Source organism: Trichosurus vulpecula, chromosome 1 (assembly GCF_011100635.1).
Source record: "Trichosurus vulpecula isolate mTriVul1 chromosome 1, mTriVul1.pri, whole genome shotgun sequence".
Taxonomy (NCBI): Eukaryota; Metazoa; Chordata; class Mammalia; order Diprotodontia; family Phalangeridae; genus Trichosurus; species Trichosurus vulpecula.
Window position 1 is genome coordinate 501999990 of NC_050573.1, and position 26638 is coordinate 502026627.

At 39.1% G+C, this 26638-nt stretch overlaps 1 protein-coding gene across 1 annotated transcript; it reads right to left on the bottom strand.

Moving 5' to 3' along the window:
- Window positions 1-12176: 12176 nt before the first annotated feature.
- LOC118840698 (60S acidic ribosomal protein P1-like) lies at window positions 12177-12488 on the bottom strand. The gene has a single exon (XM_036748043.1). It carries the CDS (start codon window positions 12486-12488, stop codon window positions 12177-12179), a length of 312 nt encoding a protein of 103 aa, XP_036603938.1.
- Window positions 12489-26638: the final 14150 nt, after the last annotated feature.

Genomic DNA, 26638 nt, shown 5'->3' on the forward strand with positions numbered 1-26638 from the left:
GTCTTAGAGAGTTGTGTGGGACACTGAGAGGTTAAGGGACTCACCTAGCTCGACAATATATACAATTAGTACGTGTCTGAGACAAGAATTAAACTGAGGTCTTTTTGACTTCAAGGTTGGTCCATGAGCCAGTACATCATGTTAGCTCTTATCATTATCTCAAGTTTCTCACACTTTTTGATGGAGTTCAGATAGAAATGATCTGGTGCCAAGTCACGGTTCTTCTATTATTCTTTTATAGTCACTGTCCTGTAGGCTGTTGTACAGATGGGTAAGATTTTATAATTGAATAGCTCTTTGTAATTGAATAAAAGTTTTGGGATGTAGGGGCAGCTAGGTGGTACAATGGATAAAGCACTGGGCTTGGAATCAGAAAGACTCCTCTTTGTGAGTTCAAATCCAGCCTCAGACACTTAGTAGCTGTGTCTCCCTTGGCAAATCACTTAAGCCTAATTGTCTCAGGTTCCTCATCTGGAAAAGGAAATAGCAAACCACTCCTGTATCTCTGCCAAGAAAATCCCAAAAAGGGGTCATGGAGAATTGGACATGACTGAAGCAACACAACAATTGGGATGTAAGCTTACTGAAACAGTTGGACAATTCCAAGAAGTAGATGGGACAATAGTGATGGATGTCATCTATGAAGGCCCTTTTGATTTCACTCTCGGATCTTAACCTTTTCATAGGCTCCTTTCTTAAGTGACTACTTTTGGTTACTTTTTTTTACTACACTTAAAACTTTATCTAGGAATCAAGATGGAAATATGGAAAAGGAAAGATAAAATTCAAATGCTAAACATCATGCAGCTTACTGTTTAATATTAACAATACTAAATCTGTCCCTTAGATTAATGTATAGGGCCCTTCAAATAAGGTGCATAATAGAGCAAGGTATGTAGGGATCATAATTTCCGAAAGGGTACTATCCCAATATTCACAGTTTCCCACCACCACCACCACCACCACTACTACCACCACCACCACTACCACCACTACTACTACCACTACCACTACCACCTTACTAAGGCACTTTGGGATTGTCAGTGGCAGGTTTTTTTGAGAGGGTATTTATACACTTCAAGATACACACACACACACACACACACACACACACGCACACACATTTATATTTAGATATATGGTGGGGGGATATTCATGGGTTTAAAGCATTTAGGAATTTCAGCTGGAGACACCTTACTAGGTAATCTGGCTAATCTATGAAAAAAAATATGGCAAATATGACAGAACTCAACATTAGAATAATGAGGAAAGGAGATTGGTAATTGAAAGAACACTGGATTCGGCTGTTAGTACACCTGGGTTCCAGTCCTGATCCTGCTACTGTGAATTAGTTACTTCTTTCTGGGCCTTTTTCCTCTTGTGTAAAATGGTGGAATTGTATGTTGATCTCCCTAAAGTCCCTTTTGGCTGACATTCTAAGTTCTAAGATCCTTTCTAACTTTGCCATTCTATAAGTTTTAAATTTATTTTTTTTTAATTTCCCTATTCTAGATCATGGAGTTCAGCCAACAGAAGGAAACCACACCTTTTCTACTTTCAGGAATTCCACCTAGGAACCTGACCTACCCAGGGCCCCCACTAGAAGAGAGAACATTTGAGAGTAACAAGGGCAGAGAAGCTTAATACAGGAAAGTTCCTTCCATCACAGGCAGGATGGTAGGGGGTTTGGGGTGGGGGAATAAAGGATTAAAACTGGACAAGGACCCTAAGTATTCAGAAGAGAGCTGGGAAGGGGTGAAATTGATACCCCAGGTTCCAGTGAAAAGTTTGAAATAGGCTGAGAGCTGTGGCCCCACTTTGACAGCTGATTTCTGGCTTATTTGGGGTTACATTTGAATGACCAAACAAATGAATGAATGAATCATTTATTTGTCACTTACTATGTGCAAAGCAGCATGTTAATCATTGAGGATACAAATAGAAAAGCAAGGCTACCTCTGCTCTCCCAGAATCTACATTCTAAATAGAGAGATAATACATGTGAAATGTTTCAACAGCAAGTCAGATGGAAAGACCCCATGTTCCTTAGGGTGTCACTTAGGGAAAGCAGATAGTAATGCCTCTTCTTTCATGACATTTCCACTGATAAAATCATAGGACTTTCTGATGCTGAATCACTTAACATTGGGCTAGAAGTATTTTTATTCTAAAGGTCTTGGATTCAAAGTCTTAGGCTGTCTTCCTTCAGGTTCTGAGAGAAGATGGTGGTCAAGGTGGTAGTAGTGTTTTGACTTGCCTGGTGCACATGGTCTCTTTTCTCTCCCTTAGGATACCCTGCTGCTTTAGATAAGCTGGCTTGCCTACCTCATGAGGGTCAGTTCATGGGAGTGGCTGGCTCCTTCTCCCCAGGAGCCACCTCCCCAGATGATGGCTGTGAGGGCTGGTCTGGTGGATGTTGCTCCTCCCAGGACTTTTGTGCCTATCTGTCAGTTGGTGGTAGTTGGTGGCAGTTGCTGCTGCTGGTAAGGAACATAGGTCCTTCTCCACAGTGATTTCTCCCCTCAGCGATGGCTATGGAGGATAGTAGTTTGGGAGACAAATGATTATTCCCAAGGCTCTTGGGTTCAGGGTCCTGGCCTGGCTTTGGGAATATCTGAGGGGAGATGAAGGTCAAAGGGATTGCGGTAGTGGTTTGATTTACCTAATTGCCATATGCTGCCTCCTGTCTCTCAGGGTACTATGAGAATCTGACAAATACAGTTGTATATGGATAGACATGTTTGTTCCAAAAACCATTTCTGTTAATATTATTATTATCATCTATTAAAGTTATTTCTTTTTTTAACCATTTTGTAAGTTCTTGAAGAAGACCAATGACATCAGGAAAATGATGGCATGACTTGCAAGTGAATTGGACTTAAGTGAGGCAGGGCTGTGTAAAATCACCAGCCTCACTCTCTCCTCTGGAGCCATCTGGGTCCAGTGGCAATATATAGATCAGGATGACTATATATTGGGGTATACAGGCTAGATTTCTTTTTTTAAGGACTATGCCTTAACCTTAAATCATTCTGGCTCACTGACTGTCAAAAAAAAGTCCCAGCCCAAGCCTCATTTGGTCATTATTTGGATTTTGATGGCTCAGAGTGATTGTAAATAGAAATTGTTTCTGTTTTGGCCAGCAACCCTGGGAGTCTTCCCCTCTTACATTGATTTTTTTCTTCTCCTCCTCCTCCTTTGTTTATTTTTGACTAAGTAAAAGAGGTCTCTTTTTTTGGCCTCATTTCTTACCTAGTCTTAATCACTGAATGGGCATTGCCTCAGAACTGGGAAAGATCTTAGCCTAAAAAGGCCAAGGTCTCCCACTGCATCTGGGGCCATCTCCAGTCATCGTGATTGTTTTCTGGCCACTGGACCCAGATGGCTGTGGAGGAGAAAGTGAGGCTGGTGACTTTGCACAGCCCTGCCTCACTTAAATCCAAATCACTTGCAAGTCATGACATTATCTTCCTGATGTCATTGGTCTTCTTTGAGAGTGAAGGACATACAATAACAACAACACTTTTGTAAGTAATATAAGACAATGAAAATACACTTCATTTTTGCTCTGCTGGTCCCGGTCATACAATCATGTTGCAAAACTAACCCTGTTGAGTTGTTTCGGGAAAGAAAAAAATCTCACTGATAATTTACAGAATACATCTTGATAGAGAGTCAGGTCAGTTTTCATATTTTTCATGGAATAAAATCTCTGTCCACAGCAAGATTTCATAAAGTTAAGGCAAAGATCAAGAGTTTACGAGAGTAGGGTGAGAGGACGAAGTTTGTCTTGGCTCAGGATTGTGTTATTGCAGCAGCTGACTGAGCCATTCATCATCCCTCCCCAAATAGTCATGAACATTTCAAATCTTGGAGAGAAACGGAAAGTGTGAAATTGTCATAATTGGAAAATAAGTGGCCTAGAGGAATCTGTATTATAATAACAATGTCTTACATACAATCCTATTGAACTGATTTAAAACATTTTTGAAAAGCAGAAGATAGTTTTTGATTTATGTAGTTATCTTTTTTGTGACTTCTCACCTGAAATTAGAAGACAGCCTGTCATAGTAGCTTTGTAGCCCTGGGCAAGCCATCTAAAGTTTTAGTGCCTTAGACAACTCTCTAAGTTACAAAGAAGTTGCTAATCTACACTGATGGAGGGAGTTTCCTCACCTGGGAATTCCCTAGATAAATGAGATCACTAGTCTAGTCCCAATCTCTTCACCTGAACTTAGCCCTCAAGAGTACCAGGTGTGTGAAATGTCAAGACAATCCAAAACTACCACAATTTAGGAACTTTTCATAGTTTGAATAAAAACTTTCACAGTTTAAATAAAATCTTTGAGAGTCACAGTTCTCATGTGGCCCCTTTTTTTTCTTCTTCTTAGGGAGAAAGAGGCTAGAAGGCAGTAGGATCTATATAAATGTGTGTGGAGGAACAAAGGATGAAAGAAGAACAACCAAGGAGAAAGGACTGGAGGTGTGAAGAAGTAGCAGTCAGGACAAGAAAACCCAAGAGGGAGATGAAAAGGAGGAAATAGGATAGGAAAATTACGTAAGGAATGGCAAAAGGAAAAGTGGTGCATTTAGACTAACATTCATAAGAACAAGACAGTTAGGAGGAATGTTTTATCCATTAATGCTTGGCTCTTCTTATTAGCTAATAGAGGCTGGATGCCAAACATCCGGATAAAATGCGAAAAATTCAATCATTCACCCAGATGTTTCCTAATAACTGGATTTTTGGCATTGTATAGACAAAACTTCCAAATGATTGACTGAATTGTTCATTTTAAAATCCAGACAGGTTGGCATCGTATAGGTACAGACAAAGGACAGTTGGCAACTGAACACATAAACTTGCTTTCAAATTCTGATCCTGTTTGGTATGGAGTACTAATACTCAAGACAACTTAAATTAGCATGTGTTTGTGCTGGCTCCCGAACAGGGTAACACCACGAATATTATTGTATATGAGAAGGAGAATTAATGCCAAACACATTGTTGCCTACCATGGGAAAGGGTGATGGTGTTTTGAAAGGAATTGTGAAATACTTGGAAAGGAAAACAAGATCTTTAATTCAACAGTGCAATGCGTGCTTAACGGTTATTGTTGATTAATTCAACATTAGAATTTTGTAAATAATTTTGATCTAATTCCCAATTTGTGGGAAAAGCAGAAGTGCCTTTGCTGGGGGTGGTGACCTTTTAAATTTAGCAAGTTAAAAGTAAAAGAAAGCAGATAGAAATAAATGGATATGCTCTTTTTAATGTATTCAATATGAAATATTTATAATATTTAGTCTAATTTTTGGTGCATTTTCTCATTTCTTGTCTCTGCCACCCCACTCACAAGCATATCCCACATTAATGTAATCACAGCCAGTTGGTGTATTGCTGTATCTTTTAGCCACCTTAGATGGTTTGAGCCCCACTCTTTTAAAAAATACTTACATATATATGTATTATATATATTACTGATATCTTTATTTCTATACTACATAGATTTCCCTTTATATCACTCCTCTCACCTCCCAGAGAGCCATCCCTTGTAACAAAGACTTTTCTTAAAGAAAAGAAACAAAAAAATAAAATAAGAAAAAAAATCAGTAAAAACCCATTGAGATACTGGAAAAACATGTGGACCTTGGCCTTTGCAGGGGGGAGGGAATGGATGTTGCAGGAGAGGCATCTCCTTATATTTATTCTTTAGAGCCAAGGTCATGCTTCATAATTTTGCAAGATTCCATTTCTACTGTTTTGTCATTGTTCTTTTGATTTACATTGTTGAGATGAATACTGTTTTCCTGGCTCTACCTACTTCATTTTGTATCAGTTCAAATCAGTCTTTCTACCCTCTCTGTATCCATCATTCTTGTTTCTCACACTACAATAATATTCTGAGCTCTGCTAATTTAATATCTTTGTCCTGCCATAAGTTCCTCCCCGCCCCCCCCCCCAGATATGTTGGAAGTTCCCAAAGTCCCTAAATTGAAAATAACAACTTTGGTATCATTATATTATGAACCTGATACTATAATACTATGATATAATAATAAATAATAATAAAAATTGATGTCACTTGTAATCCCCTTATTTCTGTATTAGAGTACTTGATTGCACTGAAAAGTAATAAAATAAAAACATAAAAAGTAATAAAAATTAACAAACAAAAGTAATAAAATAAAAAATAAAGGGAAATCTCTTCACATCTGAAATAATTTTCCCAGTGAAATTAAGATAGCATATGTAATTTTGGAATTTATATGGTGCTTTAAGATGTGCCAAACACTATAATTATAATTTTATTTGATCTTCACAGCAACCCTGGGAGGTACGTACTTATTATTATCCCTGTTTTACAGATAAGGAAACTCAGTTAGACAGAGGTTAAGTGACTTGCCCAGGGTCATGCAGCTAATGAGTGTCTGAGGCTGGATTTGAACTCAAGTCTGATCCTTCAGACCCACTGCTTTATCCTCTGAACCATCTCTTATGTTCCTGACATTCCCAACTAGTTCTCAGTGGGCAGGAATTTCATCAAAATTTTATTTTATTTATTTTATTTCATTTTAGTTCTTCCCATCACACCTGGCACAGGATTGGAGACATAGCAGATGTTTAATAAAATACTTGTTTACCTGACTTAACTTGGTTTGATTTTGTTTGAAGCCAGGTATCTTAACATACAATTTAGAATTAATAAATGAAAAAAATTTTTTTTTCTTAAACAGAAGCAACAAACAACACAATCATGGCCTCAAGATGACCTTGTGTTCTCAAGAGCAGTGCTGAGAAAATACAACTTAAAACAGGTCCTGGAAAGACTAGAAAAGAGTGTGTGTCCTATGAGGACCAGCCTGTCAAATTTCTGGGCAACTCATGTCCAGAAGGATCATTGTAACACTATGGATGCTTGTGTCCTTGGTATCTCAGGAAGATTGCCTTCTAGTATGTGGAGGGCTTCCTATCTGTTACCTGATAAATCAGTGAATCTTTCAGAATATCGAAGCAAGCACCAGTGAGCTGCACTCCTTTATGGTTAACTTGCGGAATCCGCTTTTATGAAAAGAGGAATGAAGAACTGTAGGATCTGTTTACATTGGGGGAAACTTGGATCTGAGTGAGATGAGCAGGTAAGCAGGTGTTGGTGAAGTCCGTACAAGTAACAGGCAGGTAGAGAACTACCTGTTTATACTGGATTCCTGGCCATAATTCATCAGCAAACACTTTGCTTAGTGCCAAGGTACATTCCAAACTGAACATTTTGCTTTATCTACGTGAATCCTAGCCATGTCTGTTGGGCTCAAAAGAAAAGCATAGAACTAGGATGTTTTTGGAATGCTTGATGGCTTGGTCAGAAGGGTAGTTTCAAGGGCTAGGGAAATACAGATATTGGGTGCTTTTCTTTTTAATACATTGTGTGTTTCACATTCTCTTTTCTTTGACTCTCCCCCTCCCCCAAGCCAATCAGAAAATCTCAATAACCCATCAATCAACAAGCATTTATTGAAAACACCTCTTTGTGCTTGGCATTGGGAATACAAAGACAAAATTAAAATAGTCTATGTCCTCATGAAGCTTGCACTATATTGGGGGAAAACAACACACATCTAACATATGGTGTCCCAAAAGGGTTTCAGATTGCCTTAAGACTTTTGGAACACCCTGAATATGTACATACAAAATAATAATAATAACAATAGCTAATATTTATATAGCAAGGGACTGTGCCAAGTGTTTTTGTAAATATTATCTCATCTGATCCTCATACCACTTAGGTGCTATTATTATCCTTTTTTTACAGATGAGAAAACTGAGGCAAACAGAGGTTAAATGACTCCCCTAGGGTCACACAGCTAGTAACTAACTATTGGAGGCTGGATTTGAATGCAAGTCTTCCTGACTCTAGGCCCAATGTTCTATCCATTGCACCACCCAGATGCCTAAGAGTAGGGATGGGGTGGTACCAGAAGCTGGGGTGGAGGAATCAGCCAAGGAATTGTATAGACATTAGTATTTGAGCTGAGATGAAGGAAACTAAGGGTTCTAAGAGATGGAGATGAGGAGGGAGTTTCATTCCAAGAGCAGAGAACAACTTATACAGATATACAATCTTCAAATGTACAGAGATGAGAGATAGAGTGTTGTGTATAAGGAATATCACGACGGCAAGTTTGGCCGGATTTCAGAATGTGTGAAGAAGGAAATAAAGCTGGAAATGTAGGTGGGAACCAGGTGGTAAAGTGCATTGTAAAATGCCGACCAGGACCATTTGTACATGATACTAGAGGTAATAGAGAGTCACTGTAGTTTATTGAGCAGGGGCATAGCACCATCAGACCTGTGTTTTAGGAAAATCGATTTGGCAGCCATGTGGAGGATAGACTGGAAGGGAAGAGTGCTTGAGGCAGGGAGACCAATTAGGAGATTAAAGGGAGAGCCAAAAAGGGACTGGACTAGGTTGGAAATCATGTGAGTGAAGAGAGGGGGGCATATGTAAGAGATGTAGAATTAGAATTGAGAAGACTTGGTAACTGACTGAATATGTGCAGGAGAATGAGAGGTCAAGGATGATTTGAAATATGCTAACCTGGATAACTGAAAAGATTGTAGAACTTTTGGCAGAAATAGGGAAGCTTGGAAGGGATATAGGTTTAAGGGAAAAGATAATAAGTTTTGTTTTCAGAAATACAGGTACCTGAAACCCGACTTTCCTAGACAGACGTTTGAGGGTTTGATTTGGGGGTACCTGTGGGATATCTAATTTGAAATGTCTAGTGGGCAGTTAGTTTTGCAGGATTGGAGCTCAGGAAGAAGACTTAGGCTAGATATATAGATATTTAGATCTGAGAATCATCTGCATAGAGATGTTAATTGAATTCATGGGGATGATAAGGTCCCTGAGTCTAAAGAGCCCAGGATGGAGTCTATGGGGGTGCTACCACAGTCAGGAGGCTGTAAGGAAATGATCCTTCTTAATTCCATACCATATATGATAACTGAAACCAGCTACACTTACTCTGATAAGGTTTTTCATGAGAAGAAGCCACTTTAGATTCCTAGTCTATTCAAAGCATTTGTTCTGAAAGAACCAAACCATTCTTGATTCCCTTTGCTGTGGGTCACAGCTGTGACATGAGATTTGAATTTGGGTGTTACCAGGTCCACAAAGGACTTTTCTTCTCACCCTGCTTAGAACTGTCCTATTTCAGCTTAACGTATTGGAATTCTTTGGGGTGAACTGCTAATGTTCATTTATTTCATATGTCTAGTTTGCCAGAGCTTAATGTTGGTACAACAGCTAATAACTACAATACATGAAGCACTTAAAAATTATTCTGAACTAGAATATGGTCAACAAACATGGAAAATTTCATATACAAAGAATACCAGACAATGGGGCATACATATGAATGCATGAATTTATCACATGTAGCTTGTTCAAAAATATTCCTAATGTAATACATTTAATATGACAGCATTATTTGCTTTGATTGCCTGTGATCCCTTCTGAACTTTTGTTTTGCTCTTTTGTGTGTATTTTTAAATGTTTTATTGACAATTCTTTCTTTTCTTTTCTTTTTGCATCACTATCACTTTCTCCCCCCAATTTTCCTGCCTATCCCTCATAAAAGCTCTCCCTTGTAACAAAAGCATAGTTGAGCAAAAGAAATATGGATTGTGGTGTTCACGTCTGAAAATATGTCTACAATGGAGGAGATTAGGTACATGATACACAGTAGTAAATGGCCATAGTAATTTAGTGTTTGATAAACTCAAAGATCCAAATTTTTGGGACAAGGACTCACTATTTGACAAAAAAAAATGCTGGGAACACTGGAAAGCAATCTGGCAGAAACCAGGTATAGAGCGAAATTTCACACAATATACCAAGATAAGGTCAAACTCGGTACATGATTTAGACATAAAGAGTCATATCCTAAGAAAATTAGAGGAGCATGGAAAAATTTACCCATCAGATTTATGGATAAGTGAACAATTTGTGACTAAATAAGAGGTAGGATCACAGGAAATAAAATGGATAATTTTGATTACATTAAATTAAAAAGTTTTTGCATGAACAAAACCAAGGCAGCAGAGATTAGAAGCAAATCAGGAAACTGGTGGGAAATTTTTATAGCAAGTTTCTCTGATAAAGGTTTCATTTCTCAAATACATAGAGAACTGAGTCAAATTTATAAGAATATGAATCATTTCCCAATCTACAAATGATCGAAAGATAAGAACAGACAGTTTTCAGAAGAAATCAAAGTTCTCGATAGCCATATAAAAATGCCTTAAATCACTATTTATTCAGGAGTACCTGAGTTCAAATCTGTCCTCAGACACTTGACATGTACTAGCTGTGTGACCTTGGGCAAGTCACTTAATCTCAATTGCCTTGCCTCCCCACCTCCGAAAACAAACAAAAAAACCCCCAAACTCACTATTTATTAGAGAAATGCAAATTGAAACGTTTCTGACATACCATCTCCCACCTGTCAGATTGGTTAATATGACAGAAAAGATAAATGACAAATGTTGCAGGGGATATGGGAAAATTGAGACAGTAATGAGCTGTTGGTGGGGTTGTGAACTGATCTAACCATTCTGGAGAGCCATCTGGAACTATGTCTAAAAGGGTATCAAACTGTGCATACCCTTTGACCCAGCAACACCACTACTAGGTCTGTTTTCTAAAGAGATCAAGGAAAAAAAGGAAAAGGATCTATCTATCTATCTATCTATCTATCTATCTATCTATCTATCTATGTCTGTCTATCTGTCTGTATATCTGTCTATCTATCTATCTATCTATCTATCTATCTATCTATCTATCAATAAGTACTTAGAGAAGATCTTTTTGTAATGGCAAAAAATCGGAAACTGAGGGGATGCCCATCAGTTATAGAATGGCCGAGCAAGTTGTGGTATATTATTTTAATGAAATACCATTGTGCTATGAGAAATGAGGAGCAGAATAGTTTCAGGAAGACTCGTATGAACTCATGCAAAGTGCAGTGACCAGAATCAGGAGAACATTGTACACAGTAACAGCAACATTGTAAGGATGATCAACTGTGAATGACTTAGCTAGTCTCAGAAGTACAATGATCCAAGACAATTCCAAAAGATCCGTGATGAAAAATGTTATCCACCTCCAGAAAGAGAACTGCGTCTGAGTGCAGATTGAAGCCTAATTTTTTCACTTTATTTTTCTTGTCATTTTTTGTAACATGAGTGTGATATGGAAGTGTTTTGCATGATTTCACAGTTATAATTGATACCACCTTTCCTGTCCTCTCAATGGGTGGGGGAGGGGTACATGGGAGGGTAGACAGGTTGGGACTCAAACATTTTTTTAAAAATTTAAAAAATAATACATTTGAAATTTTAAAAAAGAAGAAAATAGCTATCTCATTCTGTGCCTAAAGTTCATCATCTCTCCATCAAGAGGGAGAGGCATGCTCCATCATCAGTCTTCTGGAATTGTGATTGGCCATTATACATTGATCAGTGTTCTTAAGTCTTTCAAAGCTGTTTTCCTTTATGACATTGTGTTCATTATAAGAGTAGTTCTGCTTCTGCCTACTTTACTCTGTGTTGGTTCATACAAATATTCCCAGGATTCTTCTGAATCCATTCTTTTTCATTTCTTACAGTACAAACATATTCTATTACATTCACATATCATAAATTGTTCAGCTATTCCCCAATTGGTGAATGCCCACTTTGTTTCCAGTTCTTTCCTACAACAAAATGTTGCTATAAATATTTTGGTACACATCAATCCTTTTACTCTTTTTTAAATAAATTTTTTTCTTTGGAGTACATGCCCAGTTGTGCTATTGTTGGACCAAAGGGGATGCTATATAACACTTTATCATTACAAAGTGCTTTACACACAGAATCTAATTGATCGTTGTGTATTGTATTCAGTTCTGGGCACCACAGTTTAGGAATGACCTTGATAATTTGGAGAATGTCCAGAGGAGGGCAACCAGAAGAGTGAAAGGTCTTAGGTCATGCCACATAAGGGTCAGCTAAAGAAACTGGGGACATTTATTTATTTATTTATTTATTTATTTATTTATTTATTTATTTGAGTCAAGCTTTTTATTTAATGTTACAAAAAATTATCTAGTCAAACAGACCAAAGCCCATGTCATCATCGGACTCCTCGGATTCTTTCTTTTTTTGCTTCCTCTTTCTTCTTCTCCTCAGCTGGGGCAGCTGTGCTAGCAGGAGCAGCCCCTCCAGCAGGGGCAGCACCACCAGCTGCTGGGGCAGATCCACCAACTCCTACATTGCAGATGAGGCTTGCAGTGGACAGGGCCTTTGCAAATAATCCAGGCCAGAATGGTTCAACATTTACACCTGCTGCTTTAATGAGGGCATTGATTTTATCCTCCGTGACCGTAACCTCATCGTCGTGAAGGATGAGGGCGGAGTAGATGCAAGCGAGCTCGGAGACGGCCATTTCAGCGGATGGACGAGGAGACTTGTTTGTAGTGGTGCTAGTCACCGGCTGAAGTGAGGGGTCACCCCAACTCGGCCTTAGCTTCCGAAGAAGAACCGAGCACCTTACAGACAACTGAAGAGAAAGCGAAACTGGGGATATTTAAGCTAGAGAAGACTCCGAAGGAATTTGATGGCTGTCTTCAAGACTTAAAGGCTGTCATGTGGAGGAGAGATTAGACTTGCTTGGCCTGGGAGGGCAAACTAATAATAATGGATGGAAGATGCAATGAACCAAATTTAGGTTTGATATAAGAAAAACCCTTCCTAACCTGGTTCTCCAAAAGGGGCATGAACTGCTCTGGGAGGGAGGGGATTCTCCCCCAGTGGAGGGCTTCAAACCAAGGCTGGGGGACTACTTTTTAGATGTGGTGTGGTATGGATTTTTTAAAGGGTTTCATGTTGAACTAGATAATCCTGGGAGTCCCTTACAACTCCACAATTCTGTGAGTCTGTGATCTAGTTTGTGAAGTAACAGAGTAGGTATTACAGATCAAGTCACTGAGGCTCAGTAGTTAAATGACTGTGTTAAGGTCATAAATGTGACCTGAAACCAAGTTTTCTTATTCCAAATGAAATGTTAAGACTTTCCTCCCGAGAATATGCTGATAACCTGCCTAAAGGGCTAAAAAAAGTTGCCTTGGTGCCTTTGTAAATTTTTAAAAATATATATTTTATTTTATTTTAAATTCATGGAATAGACCAAACATTTCTATAACATAGTATAATAAAAATGATTGCATATGAAATTATTTGTCAATTTTCAAAGGGCAGTACCTAGAAATATAATAAGGTTGAAAACCTCAAAGAGAATATGCAGCATATATGGCTTCCCCGGCAAGACACAAATATCAAAAGATGTCATGCAGCTGAGGCCTGCAAAACATCAGCTTGGAAAGTTAACTGTTGTTTTTTGAATTGATGTCTTTAAATGACATTTATTTCTGAATACATTCCTCCCTATTCCCTACACATTCTGACATCCTTTGTAATATGGATTAAAAAAAAGAAAAAAAAGTTTAAGATAACTAAATAACACATTGGTCATATCTGACAGTTTATGCAATATTCTACTATAATGGTTCCCCATCTGTACAATGAAGGGCAGGGCAGGGCATTTGTCTTGCAATCTTCTCTAGGGCCATGCTTGATCATTATAGTTACATAGCATTCAGTTTTAGTTTGTTGTTGTAACTGTGTATATTACTTTCTTGGTTCTGTTTACTTCAATGTATCAATTTATGTGTTTTCATGCTTCTCTGAATTCTTCCTTTACATTATTTTTGCATTTTTGTATAATGGGATGTCAACAACAGGTCCTCTTGAACCTGCTTTGAATTGAACATACCCCATGGAATCCTACACCTGCCATCTGGCCATTTCCAGGGAAATATGGCTCAACACCAAAGGGTTTGTTGATTCATCATGATGTGGAAAACTTTAGGTGGTTCTTTGGTCTCCTCACCTTGTATTGGCTGAAAGAACCACATCAGAGAGGACTGGCCACCAAGTCAGAGAGAGTAGCCCACCCATTGGACCTGAAAGGGAGTGACTCTTGCTTCAAGCACACTCTTTCTCTTCCCATTGGCCTATTCTTTCAGAACTCTTCAAAGTCTGGGAGTTTGGGGAGAGTAGGAACCAAGGCTCACCTTCCCCCCATTGGCTAACTGGTCACATCTCATCTTCTGGCCTAATCCCTGGCCTGGCTAACTGGAAGACGTGAGCTTGGAGAGATTAGTTTGGATAGAGAATCAAGTGAAGTTCACATTCAGCAGTCGCATAAAATACTTGATGCATTAAAGTTCTAAACTCATCAGATGTTCATCCTCCCAGAAGAAGATAGCAGTAGTTGGGTTATTTCTGTTCTTTATTTAATGTACACTTATGAGTTTCTTGGTTAAAAATTTCTTTTGTGTGGAAGAAATAGCTGTTTTGCACCTCTTTTACATTGTACAATGAGTCACTTTCTATTTCCTTGTTTTTGGGGCGTTCTTAGACACAAATGAAAAATAAACTTTAAATTGTTTTTCTTGGGGATCCAGGGTGGGCATATAAAGAGCTAGAGAGTGCAGGGGATTCCTTAGGACTGAACCTTGATCATGTGTGAATGGGTTCAGAGTTGAAAGAGGGAGAGGATGAGCGCAATAGCTCCTCCGAGCTAGAGCTATTTTTATTGTTGCACATGCATCATAATTTATTTAGTTATTTCCTAATTGGTTGGCACCTACTTGGTTGCTGGTTCTTTGTTGCCAAACACACACATAGACAAGCGTGCTGGGAAAATTTGGGTTTACATGAGACCATTCTTTTCAGTGATACCTCCTGGCCAAAGGGAATGGGCATTTTAAGCATGGTTTTTTGTGTTGCATCATTTTTAGTTGCTTTCCAGAATGAGTGGATCAATTCATAGCTCCATCAACAGTGTATTAGTGTGTTTATATTTATGCTGCTCTTCTGACATTGACTATTTTTATCTTCTGCCAACTTTGCCAGTTTGCTGGGTGTGAGGTAAAACCTCAGAAGTGTTGTGATTGGCCTTTCTCTTACTCTTTACAATTTGGATCAATCTTGTATGTGGTTCTTAATTAGTTTCAATTTTTCTTTGGAAGAGTACTTATTAATTCCATTTGGCTACTTATCCATGGGAGAATGACTCGGTCTTACACATTTGTGTTAATTCCCATCATGTTTTGGATATCAGACTCTTAACAGCGATATTTTGAAAAGTTAGCAGGGCAAAGTACTAGTTATAAAACACCATAGTTTTTAAAGTTGCATTCCATTAGAGTTTGAAGTATTTAATTCAGTGTTAACATAATGCTCCCAATTTTTTCCCCTAGAGTTATAAAAGAGTGACTGAGGTTGGATAATGTCTTAGAAATAAAAATGTCTTTTTAGCAAGACATTTTAGTTATTGTGAGGTTTTTTTTCCCGAAGTCTGTGTGCTAAGCAAATTTCACAGAGGATGGTGGTTGGTACAGTTTCAGCCGAATTCCTTTGGGAGCAGCTTTCACTTGTACACAAAACCTGACTCGATTTCTAGATTTGCCCTGTTCACTTCATCTCTGGAACAACTTCAAACACTTATTTAGGGACTAAATAATAGTGAATTAAGAGTTTTTAGCACAAGGCTTAATGTGGAAATAGTCTGACCTTGAGGGGATGGAAGGGAGAAAGAGGGAGGTAAAGGACCTGGAAGAAAGGACAATTAGAATGGATCAGAGATTCATAGAGGCTGCTTTCAGGTACAGTCCTGGTGCTATAGTACAGACTCTGCCCATTTTTCCACTCCCCTGATCTTTTTCCCCTCCTCAGGGTTTCCCATTCAGGAAAGACATTTTTTGTCGGTTGACAGATTTTAATTTCACTGAGCACCCATATATGCTATTTGCTACTAATAGGCCTAATCAGAGTTTATTTTGTGGTTCTGTGGGTATTCCTTCTATTCTACGTTTGCATGTAAGTGTAATCTTCAGCCTCTTTTCTTCAAAGCCCAGGTCAAGTCAAGTCCTTTGCTAGAGCCTTTCTCCACTCATCCATTCCAGTGTGAGCCCTCCAACTTTTGGATTTCCACAGAGGTTTTCCTTGTGCCACTCACTTGTCACTTGTTGGGGAGGGCAAATGGGATTTTGCCTCAGGGTATTGGAATTTAGAGGGCACTGACAGCAATTATATTTCTTTAGCAGGTAGAAATGACAGAGCTTACTACCTACCTAGTGAGAATAATTATTTAAAATAAGATATCACCATAGATCACCCTCCTGCCCCCCCAACTAGTCACACTATATTTAAAGGTGAACTACTACCCTTCAGTCTATTCTTCTCCACTTCCTCTCTGGCAGCAGCCTCTGAAGCTGAGGTCCTGCAGCTTCCACCAACAGGAGCTGGTGTTCCAAGATCTCTCCTAGCAGGAGACTTGAGTTTCAAGGCCTCCCCTTTCCCTTCTAACCCTGCTGCTTGCCTGCCCCAGTGTGTGTTTTGTGTTACTTGCTCCAGGAATAGGAATTGCTATTTATATCTCTGGTACCTAGATTGTTTAGTGTTTTACAGTTAGTTATCATTTTAGGAGTATATACCTTGTCCTAACAAAGCAATTCCAAACACTTTAAGGACAGAGATCAAATCCGATACCTATTTCTATCCAGCACCTGCCCACAATCTTTATATGTACACATGTCCATAATAGATAAAATTTTAATTTAGCTAACATTTAAATAGTGCTTCAAGGTTTGCAAAGTGCTTTCCATGTATTAGTTCATTGGATGCTCAGAAATCATGAGAAACAGGTGCTATTATTATCTCCATTTTACAGATGAAGAAACTGAGGCTAAGAGATTAGGTGTCTTTCTTAGAGGCACACAGCTAGTAAGTATCAGGGCAGTATTTTAATGAGAATAAGAGAGATGAACAGACATAGACAATTATTCTGATTGAGAAAAAAAAAGCGAAGGGGAAGGACACACACTTCATTTTCCTCCATAGGCAAAATTATAGGTTTTGTTATTATTTTACTTTGATCATGTAGAAAGGTAATGGAGAGCCAAGAAATTCTAGTTTGGGGGGAGGGCAACTCCCAAAATATGTGTCTTGCTATTTTTTTTTCTCTGAGAGGGAGCACAGTATAATGACTAGATCCCAAGAATCAAAATTAGGAAGACGTTGGTTCAAATCTTACCATTCTCGGCTATTTACTGTGTGACCATGAGCAAGTCACCCAATGCTTCTGAGCCTTATGCAGTTCTCTAATATTATAGCTTATAGTTGAGTTTGACCTGTGTAGGCAACAAAAACCTGGTTCCCAGGCTAATCCTTTGTAGACAATCATCTAATATACCTACTTTAAAAATAACATCTGTTATAATCCTCTTAAAAGAAGGGACTAGGGATGGAAGGTTAAAATGAAACCTTTGCTTCCATCCTAATAATCACGGTATTTTAAATTCTGTAGGCTATTGACGAACTTAGTTAATAAACATTGATAAGCGGAGAAAGTGATGGGGTCACTTGTTAAAGTATTCGTGCCTTAAGATATTTATGTTACTCATTAGCTTCGAAGGTGCCTAGGAATCTGCGTACATTGACTCTTTCTCCCAGAAATAAGCTCTGTTGCGTATTAATTAAATTGCATATAGTACAATATAAATCTCCCCATGCTTATTCCATTCATCTTGTACATACTAATGAGGATGAGCTTCCCTGTGTTATGGAAGTAGAATTCATGTATTCATGGGGTGGGGTGAGCAACAGCAAGACCCAGACCCCCTGTTGATTTGCACAGTCTTCTTATACTTGTGTTGGAATAATAACCATTCTCATTAAATAAGGAGCTTGTGATTTGGGAAATCATAAAGGACTCCTTGTCTTTCTTCCCTTAGTATTCTTTAGTGTGGAGATTAGGGGAGGTGGAATTATTTTGCAACTTTCCTTCGTATTTTCTCCAGCAATTCAAAGCAGCCTTAATAAACAAAAACCGCGGTCCCAATCTCATCCATCATTTAGAGTTCTCAGCAATTACAAACAGGCTGATGATTGAAGGCAAAATAGTAATGTCTCACTTTATACTGGCAAACCTTTAAAATCTTGGTTATTTTTCTGTTAGTTAAGATGGAAGAGAAAAGGTAAGATTTCCCACTATAAGTGAATTCATTACTCTTCCACAGAAATAGTAAAGAGAGGGAGTGAGGCTTTTCGTTTTTATTTTAACCACAGGAAAGAAATTGGACTGCCCCCAGCAGTCTGAAATGTATTATTTTCTACAACTGGTCCTCCTGCAGGCACAGCTGGTCTGATACCCTGCTCTTAGCTTTGGTTGATGATCAAGAAAGTTAAAATTATGATGTCACTTTTATGATGTTTCCTGCCGGTGTAGCCTATCCATTTTTGCAAACTCTTCCAAGAGAAAACAAGGGGAAAAAAACCTATTCAGAAAAGATTTTCTTTTTTTTGTTTTTGTATGAAAATGGGAAAAATTAACATTAAATCGTAGGGTCTCAATCAAACTTCTTAAAAAAATAACTTTCGGGCATAGAAGTCTATCTTGTCATACCAGAAAGTAAGGAGGAAAAGGATGGGGGAGAGGGGGAGTGGGGAGACAGAAGGGAGGACTGACTGGGGAACGGGGCAATCCGAATATATGCCATCTTGGAGTGGGGGGAGGGTAGAAATGGGGAGAAATTTTGTAACTCAAAATCTTGTGGAAATCAATGCTGAAAACTAAAAAACATTAAATAATAAAAGTATGGAAAAAAATGAAAAAAAAACTTTCTAGGCTTAATTTGAAGCAGTGGGATGGTATGGTATATAGAAGCCTAGACCTGGATTGAGGAAGACCCAAGTTCAAATTCAGCCTTAGATATTTACCAGCTGTATAACCCTGGACAAAATCATTTAACCTCAGTTTCTTCAGTTGGTAAAATGCAGATAATAATAGCCCCTACCAATGTCCCAGGGTTGTTGTGAGAATAAAATGAGATAAGGGGTGCTTTCCAAGCCCTAAAGACCTAGCTATTTTCTCTATTTCTTTTGGCTCCCCTGTTTTATATGTAAAACACAGAGAGAATCTTCACAATGTTTTGGTTTGTTGGGTTATGTATGCTTGTGGAATGAAAAAAAATATCATATGTACCTATTTGTCTAGTTCCTATGTGTGTATGGGGAGGGATGGAAAGTTGAAAAGATGTAAACATAACAAAATTCTATGACCTCATCTCCAGAGCTGTAACAAAGAATTTTTATAGCCTGGGACAAGGGCTGATGGCTGCACTTGGTACAAGCTGCATGGAGGGACCTGTCAGTGGAGCATTGGGGATGGGGCAAGGAAGACAAGCATGGCAGGAGAACATAAGGCTACTGCTAGGGAGGCTCATTTGGCAGCTTCCTATTTAAATAAATAATTCTTGACAACTATTAGGTAAGATTTTCACCCCACCTTCATCCAAGAAGCTTTATTACTTGGAGTGGGGGTGGCATGGAATGGTACGATAGGGCAGATCATACTCAAGCTGGTCTATTTGGCATGCAAAATCCTTCATAACCTGGCTTCTTCCCACCTTTCCAGTCTTATTACGCATTATTTGCAGACACATACTCTCTGATCCAATGATGCTGGCCTCTTGGCTATTCCATAAACAAGATGCTCTGTTTCTTAGCTCTGGATATTCTTTTTGGATGTCCCCCATGCCTGAAATGTTCTCCCTGATCTGCTTCAACTACTGACTTCCTTGGCTTCCTTTAAGGCCCAAGTAAAATCTTACCTTCTGCAGGAAGTCTTCCTCAACCCCTTTTAATTCCAGTGTCTTCCCTCTATTATTTCTTATATAGCTTACTCTGTATATATATTTGTTTGCATGTTGTCTTCTCCATTAAATAGTAAGCTCCTTGAGGGCAGGGACTCTGTTTCTGTATTCTTAATACAGTGCCTGACACATTGTAGGCATTTAATGTTATTGATTGATTGATGACTCAGATTCAGGATTAAAATGAAATTAAACACATAGACCACCTAACAGCAAAAAGAAGTTTTGTTAGCCATAGTATGGAAAGGTATTCAGCAAAGATACGACATTGACCTAATTGAGTGCGGCTTCCCCATTTCTTTGTACGCTACTGTGTGCCATTGTCAAGGAACTGATTCTTACCAAAATTGAACCTGAGAGGAGTGGGGAATTAAATAAAGCCTATATCTCATAAGTCCAAATTTTCTCCTTCCCTCTTTTCCCTCACACACTCTCCTTGAGAAGGCAGTTTGATACCGATTATGCATATGCAGGCATGCAAGATTTCCATATTAGCCATGTTGCAAAAGAAAACACAGACCAAAAAGAAAAGCAAGAATAATAAAGTAAGGAAAATATGCTTCAATCTGAACTCAGACTCCATCAGTTCTCTCTCTGGAGGTGGATAGCATTTTTTATCATGAGTCTTTTGGAATTGTCTTGGATCATTGTGTTGCTGAGAATAGCTAAGTCCTTCACAATTCTTCATCATACAGTATTGCTGTTACTGTGTACAATGTTCTCCTGGTTCTGTTCATTTCACTTTGCATCGGTTCATATGTTTTTCCAGGTTTTTTTCTGAAATCTGCCTGCTCATCATTACTTATAGCACAATAGCATTCCATTATATTCATACACCACAACTTGTTCAGCCATTCCCCAATTGATGGGCATTCTCTCAATTTCCACTTCTTTGTCACCAAAAGGATGGGGTGGGGAGGGGAAAAAAGAAAGTTATGTGTTAACTTTGTTGTATATTTAAGAGGAATAGAAAGTTGTACATAATAGATCTGCAATTTCAGGTGCAATCCTCCTTTTTTTCTATTCTATTTTGTTATGGAAATGTTTGTTTTATTTCTTAAGTTCAGAATAATAAAAATATTAATGGAGGAAAAATATCTATATATACACATACATGTATATACACATACGCATATATACACATATATACAGAGAGCAGAAGGAGAGAGAGAGAGAGAGAGACAGGGAGAGAGAGAGAGAGACAGAGACAGAGACAGAGACAGAGACTTAGGAACTCTATTCAATGCAATGACCAATCAAAATTCCAGAGGACTTGGGATGAAACATACTACTCATTTCCTGACAGAGATTGTTGACTTAGAGTGACGATTGAGACATTTTTTTCACCTCTAAGAGGGCTTCTCAAATTCACAAGGCCACCTCTGAGCTTGAACACATCTATCTCAGAATAGATACTGTTCATCTAAGATCAGAAAAGAACAAATATAAATATGGGAAAGGCATTCAGAGTCCCCGGCACAACAAGCTCGCCTAGTTGAGTCACTTTCCTCTGGCTGCCGTGTGAAAACAGTTGCCATGGCAACTGACCCACAGCAGCTTATTCTTTATCCCTCTTTGGAAGACCCAGGGTTCCGTGATGTTTGGGAGGATTTGAGGAAGGGAGAACTAGCCAGGAACTGTCTGTCCCTTTACCTGACCTAGCATCATGCCCCTCTCTCGCTATCACAGTGTGCTAGAGGACCAAGAAGCCGCTCAGGGTTTTCTGAACCAGGAATCAGAACCAGGGTTTTTTTTTTAAGTCACCAAAGTGATAAAGCCTCTTTGTCTTGGGCCACCACATGACTAGAAACAGTTAGGAATTTGTCATTTCCAATGTGGCTAAATCCTGAGTCATCAGTTATCTGTAGTTCCTGTAAATTTCCAGGGGAACTGCAGGTTCAGGTTCCCTAGGATGGTTCACCTCGGTTAATCCAACTTCCACCACAACTAGAATGTTTTCCCATCTCACTTCTGCTCCCCTTTGTCACCCACAGCTTTCTTCAAAGTTCAACTCATCTCTCCAAATGCCTATTGGACATCTCAATGTTCTGTGAGCATCCTAAGCTCAACATGTGTAAAACTGAAATTATTATCCTTTCTCCCAAACCCTCCATGCTTGTGAACTTCTCTATTACTGTCAAGGACACCATCTTCAGTCACCTAAGCTCACAACCTAGATTTCATCCTTTACGCCTCACTCTCTCACCTCCCCCTCATTCCTACCCTCCCCTGTTGCCAAATCCTGTTGATTTTACCTTCATATATGCCCCCTTCTCTTTTCTGACACTGCCACTATCCTGGTACAAGCCCTCATTACCTGATGTCTGGATTACCATAAGAGCCTGCTAATTAGCCTCAATTCTCACCCTACTCCATCACTCAGCCATCAAAATGATCTTCCTAAAATTCAGATCTGACCATGTCACCCCCCCCACCCCTTCCCCAATTCAATAATAGGCAACTTTATGTAAAAGTGACTTTAGCCGAGAACAGCCTTATTTCTCTTTGTTCAGTGAACTCTAGAAGTTTTCTATCACCTCTAGGATCAAATGTATCTTTTGTTTGGCATTCAAAACTATTTATTCCCTGCCCCCCCTCTTACCTTTCTAGTCTTCTTACACATTATTCACCCCCACGTACTCTGAGATTCAGTGATTCTGGACTCCTTGCTGTTCCTTGCACAGGGAAGGAAGAAAAGAAACATTTATTAAGTGCCTACTGTATACCAGGCACTGTGCTAAGCACTTTGCAACTATTATCTGATCCTATCAACATCCATAAATTGGTACTATTATTATTTCCATTAGGACATTGAGGCAATCGGAGGTTAAGTGACTTGCCAGGGTCACGCAGCTAGTCGGTGTCTGAGGCTGGATTTGAATTCAGGTATTTCTGACTATAAACCCAGCTATACCACCTAGCTGCCTCAAGACCCTCCATCTTTCCACTCTGGGCATTTTCACTGGCTATCTCCACACATGGAATTCTCACTCTCCTTATCTCTATCTCCTGGATTCCTCTGCTTCCTTCAAGTCCCAGCTAAAATTCCACTTTTTGCAAGACTCCTTTCTGAATCCCCCTTAATTCTAGTATCTTCCCTCTATTGGTTATTTCCAACTTATCTTGTTATAAATAGCGTTTTTGTGCATAGTTATTTGCATGTTGCCTTTTCCGTTAGACTAGGAGATCCTTGAGAGCAGGCATTGCTTTTTGCTTTTCTTTGTATACCTAACACTTAGCACAGTGTCTAGTATATAATAGGTGCTTAATAAATTCTTATTGACTATCTGATTCAACTCAAGTGCTACTTCCTAGTAGGAAACCTATCCCCCTCTCTCTCCCTTAATCTTCTAGGGCCCTCAACCATGGGCTATACTGTACTTTGTTTTTACCTTATAAATTTGATGTTCTGTCTACACTTTAGTTCCCTCCCATAGAATATAGGCAGGTCCTATGTTAATTTTGTCTTCCCATCATCAGTGTCTTGCACAGTGCCTGACACTTAGTAGACACTCAATAAACATTTATTGAATGAACTGAATAGAGTTTTCCAGTGCTTGTGTACTGGGTTGGAATGTCTTTAGTAGAGTGAATTTCAGTCTGGTTTACTGTTCTGAACAATTTCTTGTGTTTTGAGTTAGTGAGCTCTATCTAGAATTTAGGGATCAATACCAGGTCCCCACAAAGCACTGTCTCAATATATCCCCAGGTAAGGATGACTTCACAAAGGATTCTGTTGGTCCTGTCTTTTGAAGCAGGTAAGTCAGCCTTAACAGTACTCTTAACAGAGCTCTTGAGCCTTATGCCTGAAACAGTAGCTAATAAGACCTAGAAAACCTGGGGAATAAAAAATTCACAGCATTTCACTTGTAATGGGGGGTATGACAGCATGCCCCTGGTCTGCTCTAACCAGAGCATACCCCAAAGGACTACCGAAATTGCATTCTGGCTCCTTCTGGGGACACATGGCTTAATGTTAGGAGACTGGTCACTTTGGGATGATACAACAAATCTTGAATGTTCCCTTAGTCATTTTTGTGATGTCTAAAGGTAGGGAGGGAAGGAGGCTGTGTCAAAGCAGCATCAAGGAAGATAATATACTGTCAGAAATAATGGACCTTTAAAAAAATTAATTCTGCCCTTGGGAACAAACATTTTCTCTCTTCCAATTATCGCAGAATGTCAGGAATGTTGCATTTACATCCTGACCTCTTCCGGGAAGTTATGGCTCAATCCTGAAGGGCTTATTGCTTTGGGTTTATGCAGCCAACTTTGAGGAGTTCCTTCATGCCCTATTCAGTGCAGGATGAAAGAGACACATGAGAGAGAATTAGCTATTAAGTTAGGGGGAGTGGCCGGATCGCTGGACCTTAAAGGGAGTGACTGTGTCCTGATGTACTCTTCCTTTCTCTTCCCATCGGCCCAGCATTTCAGAACTTCTCAAGCCTTTCCCTGAAGAGGCAGAGGAGTAGCAACTCACTCTTGCCCATTTGGGTGGAAAAGTTGAACTGTTAAATGTTCATACACTAGTGAATTCATATTCTGGCCTAATCCCTGGCCTGATTTGCCAGAAGACATGGACCTGGAGGGATCTGTTTGCATAGGCAGAGCTGAGGTGGAAGTTCTCATAAAATGCTTCATGTTTTGCTATTTTAGATTCATCAAATGCTCAACCTAACAACAGAGTAAAACAATAGTTTTAAGTTATTACTGGTGTTTGTTTAACTCAGGCTTTTGAGTACCTTGTGTTAAACATTTCGTTCATGTTGTAGGAATAAATAGTTGCCTCATACCTGATTTACATTATAAATAGTTTTCCTTTTTAGGGGAGACCCTTGACATAAGCCAAACTTCAGTTTTAAGTGATACTCCCTGGGGTTCTAGGATGTAAAGGCCCAGAGAGCATGAAAAAAATAGTCTGCCCCCTCTCTGTAGAGGACTAAACCTTGCAAGATTATGCCTTGTGTGTGTGTGTGTGTGTGTGTGTGTGTGTGAGCGTGCATGTGTGTGAGGCAGGGAGCAGGTCCAGGGTTGAGAATGGCCGCTTAGCAGAGAGTGAGAAGACAAATTCATCAGCACATTTGTGGCTGTCAATGTTACACACACAACCCCAAAGATCACTAATCTAATCTTTAAATCATGTACACTGAACTTGTCGATGCCTCTTTCTCCTGGTGACATTTCTGGCTTTGGATCCTGGAAAACTTTCTCTCCACTTAACTTGTTTCTCTGAGACTTATTTGTTAAGCCAGATAGATAATAAGATTGTTTCTATTGATAAGTGAAGCTTGACATATTTGCCTGTTACTCTAGGTCAGGCCTGCACAACCTACAGTATGTCAAAGGATTTCCTCTATATACAAAGGATATTTTCCTCTACATTTTTCGAAGGCCACTTGAAATCCTTTGGCATGTCCTAGGGGACCCTTGGGCAGAAGGTTGTGCAGGTCTGCTCTAGGTGAAACCCCTCCTTTGCAGCCATGTAGCTACAACTCAATCGATTTATACCTAATCAATCAACAAACACATATTGTATACCTACTAAGTGCCATTCACAATTTGGGCCCTAGAGTGACAAAGATAAAAATTAAATAGTCCTTGTGTTCTCATGTGTTATATGAGCTTACACTCTAAAGGGGCAGACAACAGAGGCAGAAGGCCTGGAGCTTTTAACAGAATATTATATTGTACTTGTTAACAGGGTTTTTACTGAGCCTGTCTAAGCTGAGAATGCTTGGAGCCACACAAGGCAGGCCTAGATACTGGAGTGCCAGGTATCAAGTATTTAGTTAATCAGGTTCAGAGTGAGGAATGTTCTCTTAGCTGAAATAAAAGCACAGGTTACATACTTAAATCATAACTAGGGAAGGAGAGGGGAACATGGATGACAAACTATCGTTTAGTAGTTTCCCATGAGAAACCCCTACATCCCACAATGCAACAATTCTGGGGTCAAGTGTTTGGGGGTTATGTCTACCTTCCCTAAAGTACAGGACCAGAGTTCTGTGACAGGAACAGGTTCTACAGTCTTTGATTCACTTCACTTCAGGTACACAGGCAGAAAGATGCCAGTGATTGTGAGCCTTGTCAAGGTTTCACGGATCAGCTCAAGCTGCATGGTGAGTCTGACTCATAAGCTGGAAAATGAAATTATTATTATATTCATTACACATTATCACATAGATTAATATGAAAATTATAAATTCCTTTCTTATTCCCTCATTCTGGCCAAAAAGGTCAGAACGACCCTTGAAGGCCAATGAGGAACATTCATTTGAAACATGATTTTGGAAAATTTCTTGATTATAGAAATTTGATATAAAAGAACAAAAGGAGGGACATAGTTGTCATTTAACAGGGGAAGAACTCCCTTAACTCTGATTCCAGGGATAAGCCATATCTGACAGCCAACCATGTAGTTACAGAGTGTTACAGCAAGGCACAGGATTAACCAGGTGAGAATTTTCCTTTTCCAGAAAGGAAATAACACAATGGGAAAATAAAGTCAAGAGGATCCTATCTAGGCTGTGTCCTAAATCGTCCTCACAACCTTTTCCCGGAGTGGACATCCACCTTAGCAGTCCTTATACTGCCACACATGCCGTTTTCTATTATTGGCTTTGTGACAATTCAGACAACTATTCCTGAAATCAAAGCTCCTGACTTTATTTTCCCATTGTGTTATATCCCAGATATCACGAAGAATAAGACTTCAATAGAAGTGCTACAAAGTTGTGTGGCTCAGTTGGAGACTATAAACCTGAGCAAACATATGGGACTTTTCTGCACTGACTTCTTACCTTTGGAAGGAGATAAT

Coding starts and splice junctions, on each gene's coding strand:
- LOC118840698 (XM_036748043.1), bottom strand. CDS start 12,488: ATGGCCGTCTCCGAGCTCGCTTGCATCTACTCCGCCCTCATCCTTCAC.